The following is a 10,203-nucleotide window of genomic DNA, read 5'->3' as shown; positions in this document are numbered from 1 at the left end:
ACTATATAACTCTCAGTCTGTGGCTTCCTGCTGCCTCCATTCCCCTCCTCACATCATGTCACTGGCGCTGTCAAAAGGAGCCCTGTCCTTACACAATCATATGAATGTAATAATCATTGTGAGCAACAAGACCAAAACACTCACCTTATAAAATACTTTGTACTGCTGTGAACATGTTCATTGACCTCATGTTGTTATACCCTTACTCACATCAACACTGCTGCATACATTCCAAGCAAGAGGGAGTTAAAGATTGACTACAATAAGGTAGGCATGCACTAGTCAAACCAACTGTAAAAATTCATAAAATGTTACATGATGAAGTTGGTATTCTGAGATTACTCCCTTAACTGCTAGCTTGGTGCAGAATGGTTTAAAATAACATAATGTTCAAAAATAATAATAATAATGCTATTTCAGCACATTTTGCATTTGGTATGCATTTTTAATTATGTGATATATTTAAATAGAAACATTATTTACATCAATTTATTTATTATTTTTACTGTAACAGTATCAATGAGTTCTTCAATTTGATACTAATGTGATTGATATATACAAAGCAGCACTCTTCAGAGAAGCATAATATGTTGTATGAAATTAATTACAACGACAGGGGGAATGAAACTATAGTCCAAACAACAAGTTAATCTAAAAAAAAAGCTGTATATTCTGCATTTTATACCAGTGATTTTATTAATTATTGAATGTCTTCAGGCTGCTGAGGGCATGATCCTTTGTTAGTCTGTACCAGTCTTCTGGAAGATTAGCTCGTTCGGCATTGTATATTTCTGCAAATGAGTCATTAAACTTTTTAAAAACAAACTTCCAGTAATCTGAGGCATCAGCCGTCATGTCAGGATAGATGGCCCAGTCTGGGTAATATGTGCGGTAATCTTTGTATGGATGAGGCTTCCACTCTGTGTCTGCATTACTGAAACACTTATTGGAGATAACATTTGTAGAACATATAGAATGGTCCAGAGCTTCTGTTTGTTCATCTTTATGTTGTGCTAATCCCCTCGGTCGATGGAGTGAAGCAAAGTGCTCCTTGTGGTCACCTCCTCCAGCCTCGCAGGGGGCTTTACAGAATGGACACTGCTTCCCGCATCCAATCACCTTATTCACCAATTCCTCCTGAGGTTTCAGTGTTACCTGTGAGAGCACAGATCCTGCACTTCTTGAATTTATGTCCATTTTAATTTGTTCCTCTAAGACATAAAGATATGATCCAACGTCATAAGCAAACTTTTTAATATCCAAATCACTTTGAAAAGCAACAACTTTCAAATTGTTCTGAGAAATAACCAGCTCTTTCTGCAAAATGCTGCAAAACTTGGCTAAATAATCAGATACACCTTCAGCTTGCAGAGGACTTGTGTGATTCAGAGCTTTTTGAAGTTTTGCTGTCAACGAGCTCAGAATTTTTACTTGCAAAATCTTAACATGTCCTTGGCCATTATAATGCTCTAGAATGTACTGTGAGATCCAACTTGTGACAAAACTCTCATAGTTGTTGATATACTCTACATATTGCTGACATGAATTTCTATTTAGCAACTTTTGAAGTACCAAACACTGAAAACGTTTTCTACTCTTAAATTCCTGAGGGCCGCTTATCTGCAAAATGTCTTCCACTATCTCCTTGCCAAGATATTTGTTAATGTGATCAATGATTGCTGGTTTCAAACACAGATCACAGAATTGTTCAGCTCTACGTTGACATTCATTTCTTTTTTCAAATACACTGTGGAACATGGAGAAGTATTCTGGTTTCAGCATCTGCAAACAGTGACTTGGGTCATTTTTTTGGACAAAGTCATTGTGCATCTTCTGGAACTTCCAGGCTGCACTACCTAAAATATGAAGCTTAACATCCAGTTCAAAGACTTTGGTAGTCTGAAGAGATATAACATCATGGTTATTCAGTCTTTTATTAATAATTTTTAGCAATTCTTTAGAAAATATTTCATTGAAATCCTCTTTCTTACTAACACACTCGGTAACATAATGATCGCATTTATTGAGTAAAGATACAGCAATTTCTCCTGCAAGCTTCATTCTTTCACTAGATTTGCTGCATAGATGCATTGGAATCATCACAAAATTATTCTGCTTATATTCATTAAGACTAAAAATATTATGCAGTTTGTTGTTAATGGATCCATCGTCACACTTCATGTCTTGTTTCAAATGCAGAATAATTATGTGGTCAATGTTGCGCTTTTCTAGTTTACTTAGTTGCAAAGTAGCTAATGTTTCTCTCCACATCGTCTCAAATTCCTTATCCAGTTGTTCAAAGCTTAATATACATTTAATTTTTCTCTTTGCTTCCAAAATATCTGTCACTTTTTCTTCAACTATGTCTATGTACTGGGCTTGCATGGCTTGGATCTGACATTTCTCTTTTTGGATACAATATGTCTTCTCACACTTATCAATTAGAAAATGTTCTAACTCCTTCCTGATATACTTCACACTCCTGAAGAAGTCTCCTCTGAACATCTCCAAGAGATGGGCATTGTCATAGTCACCCTCAAAATATTCCTCAAGGGATTGAGACATAACTCTCTCCCCTTTATTCAATAACTGATACATTTCATCTTTTATGTTATTCCAAGAATTTGCCCCTAATTTATCATATGGTAGGTTGTATATTAAAGTTTCTGTCTTTAACATCCAATGGTGAATACTTTTCTGGAACCTCCATTCCCAGTCTGAGTACTGGATACAAAGCTGGTTGTAGGCCTCAGTGACCAATTGATTTCTGAAGCTGAAGACAAATTTTTCATGTTTCACTGCATTCCACAAACTTTTTATCCATTCTGTAAATTCTGCAATGGTCTGAGGCTTTCCAGGCATAGATTGTAGAGTTTCAATTATGGATTTTTTAACCTTTTTAATATTTTCACTGTAGCCAAAATTAACTGAGGCCATAGGGGGTATGCCGTGCCATAATCCAGGAATATACCAAGAGTGTTTCTCAAGATCACAGTAAATGATGTCAGAAAAAGTAGAAATGTCACTTCTTTTCTCCATTTTTGCTGCTACTTTTGTCATTTCATTCAACTGTTCAAGAAATTTCTGTCTAGATTTCCTATTTTTAACATGAGCAGAAACATCACTTACATTATGATGTACAAACTGACAGTTGGGTTTCTTTCCAACTTCTTTCATCCTTAGAAATGCATGGACCACGATCTGTAAAATATCTTTCATTTCTTCTGTATTTTCCATGGCCATATTGACTATGGTGATATCACTCAACCCAATCACCAATGTCGCCAGCTCATTGTCATGTTCATAACTTCCCTCAAGAGAAGCTAATTCCAAGGATTTCAACCCTTCAGTGTCAATCACCAGAATAAAGTCACAGCCCAGCTCCTCCTGGAAGGTCTCTTTCACCTTAATAAGAGTCATGAAGGCTCCTCGTGTACATCGTCCACTGGCCACAGGGAACTGTAAACCAAACATGGTGTTCAGAAGGGTGGATTTCCCCGTACTCTGCACTCCCAGCACAGTTATTACTCTCATCCTGCAGTGTCCTCCTGTCTTGTTGTCCAGCTCAGTCAGGACATCAGTTATCCACTGCAGGGGGATGTTGGAGGCATCTCCATTGATCAGCTCCAATGGGAACCCATCCAGCAGGAGATCAGCAGCTATTCCTGGGAGGTTATTACATTGTCTTTCAAAGTTGTTTTCTCTTGTGTTCTCCATGAAACGTTCTGCTTCATAAAACTGCCCCAACTCACGTAGGAAATGTTCTACACCTAAAGTGTTGTCGGCTATTCTTTGATCTATATTCTTTAGCTCACATGCATTCACTGATAAGTCCTTGCATCGGTCCCTATATTCAGCCTGTAGCACTGACAGATCTCTTCTTCCAAGTGTGTCAAGACTTATTTTCAAATATTTTAGAAAAAGTTGTTTCTTTACAGAAGATTTATGTGTAATTTCTCTTAGAAATGTTTCAATGCCTTTAGGCATATGTTCTTCACTTTGCTGCTTTCGTAGGTCAATTATTTCTGTCTGAAGCTGTGATTTATATTCCTCTGCATCTCTATCTGCCAGTTCTCTCATTCTACAGCATTCTTTCTCTGTTTTAGTCAGTTGTTTCCAGAGGTCTCCTTGAAGTTTCATGGTTTGCCTCTTATAATGTGCTATATCCTGTATCTCACGTATAATTTCCAGAGCTTTTAATTTTGTTTCTTCACAGTCCTGATTACTCTCATCTACATTTATCTTAAATTCTGTAGCTTTGTTTGCAATTTGCTCTAAATTTAATATTTTGGGGTTATTTTTTATTAACCTATTCATTGCTGTCTGTAATTTTATTACAATCTGTGACTCATTAATATTTCTATTCTTAATTATTACATTCTGTTTTTTCACCTTTTGACTTGTCAGTAGATCTTTCAGGAATGTCATTGTCTCTTCTCCTGGTTTCCCATCACTTGCATTAATCACAAGGAAATACTCTGTGTTTTCATTGTGTAACTTGGAAAGCAGCTCATATTGTCTCTCATTTATACTCTCAACAAATATGAACATGGCTGATGATGTCCATGATAAGAAGTTGAACTGTTTGTTGTGAGCTTCCAGGTCTCCACGCAGATTAGTGACAGCAATGGGCTCAGTGAAAGTATCTAAACCTCCCTGTCCACTTGGTAAATACCAGCATATCTCTACCAGCCCATCTGAGGTTTCCCTTACGATATTCTCACCATCCATATCCCGGTGTACATGATAATTATGGTTTTGCGAATCAGGACTAAGCACTTGATTTAGTATTTTAGACTTTGATATGTTACATTTTCCCAATCTGACAAAAGAAAAAAAAGGCATGTATATGTTTACTAAGTTGTCTTCACTGAACCCCTTACTGTCAGCTGATGATAGAGGTCTCCATCTCTTCACAATATCTCTCATTGCCCACAGCATGAAGGTGCAGTCTGTGCCATCACCAGCAGGGAGCAGCAGAGGGACAGAAAATTGCAACATGGTCATTTTTGATACAATATCTTGCTGTGAATTTTTGTCTGTACATGTAGGCTTCAAGACATCACAAAGAACATCAAGAAAATCAAGACTACAGCATCGTGCAGTTCTATCTAAGGCCATTAATTTTCGCAGAAAAGTTAACTTAACATCAATCTTTTTTTCAGGAAACTTCTCTGTTTCTTGGTCAATCAGTTTTGCTTTTGATAAAAGATCTGCGAAAAAAAACCCAATAGTTGTTATGTGTACAGATGGATTCATAGTTTTTCCATAATGTCATTGTTTACAATAAATTGCAGAGAAGTGTGATAACTTAAATGTAAGTAGACCTCAGTTATTTTGACATACAGTACCATTTGTGACTCAAACAAAAGGTGGAACCATAGTATCTGTAAAATAGAGGGGAATTACAGCAGTTGTACATATAAAAAGCACAACAGTGCTTAAAGCTGTTATCTGTAACTGTTAACTACAGTGAAAATTTCAGAGCTCTAAAGCCAATTCCTCTGACAGTCAGATGGCGCATAGAGGCTTGATAGATTGCAGTCATGTCCATAATAGTTTACCGTTAAATGTATCATGTTTAACAAATAAATATCAATATAAGTATGGGTACAGCTCACAACACATGAGACCAACATTGAGAAAGTGAGTTATATCTTACAAAACCTTTGCTAAAAGAAGACATGTGGTGGTTTACTGTGAATATATTCTGCCGCTATGGATCCTGCAAGGAACAATCTGTACACTGGTAAAATGTGATTTAACAACCTCCCAATTTATTTTCGAAGTGGAACCCTTTGGACTCAATGGTTTCTGATTAGGCTTTGATCATAATGCTTAGACTGGATAATAGCTTGTGATGTACCTACCATCTGTGGTTATATAACCGCAATTCGAGACTATTGATGTAGATCATTTTTTGGGGGCCAAGATCAGGAAGGCACATTGGGGCCACAATAAACAGTGGTCCTCTGAACGTAGCGCACTTTATGTTCGTGTTGTTGGGAAATATATTTAGAAGGGAGGGACAATTAGAGCCACCATAGTCAGGACGGTGGCCATGGAAGTCGGAATCCGCTAAGGAGTGTGTAACAACTCACCTACCGAATCAACTAGCCCTGAAAATAGATGGCGCCAGAGCGCGCCCGCGGGTGCTATGCTGTGACGAGTAGGAGGGCTGCATCGGTGAGGGCCCGGGCGGAGCCACCACGGGTGCAGATCTTGGGGGTAGCAAATATTGAAACGAGACCCAGGAGAAGGGAGAGTACTGTTACTGCACAGGAACTTTAGAGCTGGGATCTCATTCTTTTTCTCACTCACTATATTTCAATACTTAATTTGTATTCGTGTACTTCTATACATTACTGTTTATTTACCACCAGCAGCTCCCATACACTACTTTACAATTTTAAAAAGATCATTCCTATATTTTTTCTACAATTCTAACATGTCATGTTTATATTATTATTTTCTAAGTAATTTTCGACAATATTAAATTTATGCAATTGATATATTTGCATTTTCTAAATAAAATTTTCTACTATCAATTCTATATTCAACTAACACCAATGTCTCCAAAACATATTTTCCACACCATTTGGAAAATCCAAATCAAGGAAATTCTGAGACATGTGAATCCACACATATAGTTTGCCCAGCGTTCTGCATCAACCGGCAGCTGAGTACCAGTTAGATACGCCAAGCATAGGACAACACAGAACACTTTTTTACCAGAGGTTGAGAAATCTGCTGAATGGATTTGCAAAAAATTGGACATGGATTCAGTGGTTAGAGTTGTCCATGAGTGTTTGTTAGAACCATGCTTTATATTTTAGCCATTTACAAAAAGTTAAATATTTATATATGTCTGTTGCTTTAGAAATGTATTCTAGGGTTATAACAAAATGCTTCAAGATCATGTAAAGAGTTGACATTGGAACTGGTACATCAAGGTCTTTTCAAATCCTTAAATCTTCTTCTTTCATCTTCCTTGAAGACTCATCTACCACCCTAGTAGTTGAGCCATACTCTATATATTCTCCATCTCAGGTACCCCTGATAAAGTTAATGAAAACACATAGGGCTAGATTTACTAAGCTGCGGGTTTGAAGAAGTGGGGATGTTGCCTATAGCAACCAATCAGATTCTGGCTTTCATTTATTTAGTACTTCTACAAAATGACAGCTAGAATCGGATTGGTTGCTATAGGCAACATCCCCACTTTTTCAAACCCGCAGCTTAGTAAATCTAGCCCATAGAGTGGACTTCCATACCTAGTTTAGTTTTATCTCCATCAAGAGAACCCCATGAGTTCATCAGGTAGTGACCAGCACATCACTTCAGTCTTCTGTCCAGCTCAGGGAGCATTTGTTGTGCACAAGCTGCATATCACTATTCACCAACTACTATCAGATAAGACTATTACCAGTAATTTAATATACAGAGCATTTTTATCTTTGTATGGAAAAAGAGTCATAGCTATATTACACATATATGCCATATTTGGCATTGTTCATTGATTTTCAGCAGTTCTCACTTGTACAGTGGTATATTGCTACAATTGCTTGATGTCATTTATATTCCTGTTCTGGCTCTTACAAAAATATTTAGTAATCAGGTAAGTTCATAATAAATTTCAAGTGCATTATATTCTACCAATATAACAACAAATAAAAAATAGATTTCCCTGACTTGGTCCTCAAAACTAAGAATTGTGTTTCAACCGGATATATTGCTACCTACAATTTTATTAAATAATAGATTCACCCATCTCTACCCTTATGCCATTTATTGTGTTCCCCCACATAACACCCATCACAATCCACTGCTGTACTTCCTATGGATCCAAATTCTACAGTATCCCACCAGTATCTAAGGAATACATGGATATATTCTACCAATAACTGAGCCCATGGTTAAATATTTATATAAATCTTTATTATTATTTAAAGCACCTAAAAATAATGGCTTCCAAGTGAAGAGTATCACCTCTCAAACCCTGCTGCCATTGGCCAGGGCTTGTATGGCCTTTACATAAATCAGGGCTAGAGAGACGATGAAATGTCTTGGAGAATAAATGAAATGTTTTTGATACTTTAAACCCAAAAATTAATTAAATTAATTAATCCTTAATTAATTACAATGTCTTTTAGACCTTGATTAATCCTTATTATAATTTTTATATGTCCTTAATAAACTAATGGATTTTTTTGTAAGGGCCATAGGTGCTCATTTTTTAAAAGATAAGCAATATAACAATATAACCATATTACAATATTATCTACTAGCTTGAAAGTCATAACTCTGTGGAGGTAATTTACAAAGCACAAAACATCCGCTGCAGAGTGTGGAAGCAGCTGTAGGTGCCTCAAATTGTGCACCTGCACCGAGATATCGCAACTGGCTTTGAAGGGCATTTGCAGCAGACCAGAAGTTTGACAGACAGAGAGGAGCAGACGGGTGGAGTGAAGTATGGAGTAAGTGTCTGAGTGAGCCTTGTTTTACAAGCAGTTCAGAAACAAGTTCTTAGTTTCCAGAGTGATATCATTGATATTAAATAAATGTAAGGAGGGGGCACATTTCTACGGGTCTATGGCCATTTCCAGTACACAAAAGGGCTTGAATTTTACTTCAGCTCTCTGATGGCGAAGACACGGTATGGTCCTGTTTTGCATCAACGCATTGGACTTTGGCTGAAAAGTGCAGGTTCAGGAGTACATCAAGCAATGTAATTAAAGGCTTCATATTTCATACACACAACATTTCCACTTGAAGACAAGCCCGGATATATAATACTTTAAGCCAATTATCATATATCCTGTATTCCCAGGAATATTTGCAAATAAAATCTTAATCTTAATTGAATGTAGATGCTCATCTGTGTCTTCTCCTGTATATGTTTTGTGCCACTGGAGATAACATTGGCAGGTGCATTATCTCAGAGCTCATAACTTGCTAGTAAAGGATGGTTCTTTTTAAATAAGTTTCAACCCCCAATTGCCTCTCATTGTCATTGACATTAATATGTAATCGATTAATATAAGCCATAAATGAGGCTCAGCCAAGCAGTATTTTAGGAGAACTGAAACATTTATTTTGTTGAAAGGACAGATACTAAAATGGTAGCAAAGCTGGACATTGATGTGACTTTACAGCTTCTACAGCCATCAGATTTCTCCATCTCTCCGCACATATAGAGGCGCACATCTTGATAGTGGGGGCTCCTGATACGGGGGGAGTAGGGGGCACATTAATGTGCTCTGGTTTTACCATCCAGGCTCAGCGGTGCAGAACCTGTGCATTGGGTGTTATGTAAATGACTCCCTATATGTGTCACATTCCGTTTTATGCCTTTTGTATTGTACAACCAATGATGTAAATATCTACTTTACGCCAATAAATATATCCAGTATATCCAGCATTATCTGTAATTACAATCTTAATCTTACCTAAATGTTGATGCTTATATGTGTCTTCTCCTTTGTGTTTTATGCCAATGGAGATTTCATTGTCTGGTTCATCATCCAGTAAATTGTCTGAGAGCTCTTTCCCTGTTAGTAAAGGATGTTTCTTATTAAAAACGTGGCCTAGAAAAAGGAAACAGGACACATTATTTACGCTGTAATATAAATGGATAGAAAAACAATATCATTTCTCTTTGGGAAAATACATGTTGCCTATTTAAAGTACATTTAATGACATTTGCCTATCAGTTCATATGCTGCATAACTCAGATACTTAGTGAGACTGGGACACTGTTCCACACATGTCAACCATAGAAGAGAGGGACTGACACTCATACTGATATTAAAGCTAGTCCCTGATTGGTTGAGTTATTCAACTATCCACTAAGGAGATGTATGACATAACTTTCCCCACCAGTTATATTGCTGACTGCTTTACATTTATTCCACAAAAAGTCTTAAACTTTGCACCAGATCAGAGGTGGAAGAGATGGAGCTGTGTCCCTATATTTACAATGGGACACACTTTGGACTTTCAATTTACTCTTATTCAGATAATTTGATTTGCAAGTACACTTTCACTCATGTAATACACATCCCTAATAACAGTCCCGATGTCCCCTCACTCAATCAGGGCTAGAGAGAGAACGCAAGGTACGGGAGAATAAACTTAATGTTTTTGATGCTTGAAAATAAAAAAAACTTAGACCTTCATTAGTCCTGTTTATATTTTGTATAT

At 37.0% G+C, this 10,203-nt stretch overlaps 1 protein-coding gene across 1 annotated transcript in view; it reads right to left on the bottom strand.

Annotated features, from left to right (window-relative positions):
* Nucleotides 1-473: 473 nt before the first annotated feature.
* The window catches only part of LOC142098433 (interferon-induced very large GTPase 1-like), a 55,787-nt gene continuing 46,057 nt past the window's right edge, over nucleotides 474-10,203 (bottom strand). Inside the window, exons 7-8 of the mRNA XM_075181280.1 lie at nucleotides 9,450-9,587; nucleotides 474-5,213 (exon numbers count right to left, since the gene is read on the bottom strand). Coding sequence (XP_075037381.1) covers nucleotides 697-5,213; nucleotides 9,450-9,587 — 4,655 coding nt within the window. The 3' untranslated portion in view covers nucleotides 474-696. The remainder of the gene's footprint in view (nucleotides 5,214-9,449; nucleotides 9,588-10,203) is intronic.

This window comes from Mixophyes fleayi, chromosome 7, assembly GCF_038048845.1.
Source record: "Mixophyes fleayi isolate aMixFle1 chromosome 7, aMixFle1.hap1, whole genome shotgun sequence".
Lineage (NCBI taxonomy): Eukaryota > Metazoa > Chordata > Amphibia > Anura > Limnodynastidae > Mixophyes > Mixophyes fleayi.
Note: the sequence above shows the minus strand (reverse complement) of the source record. Positions and strands in the feature narration are given on the sequence as shown.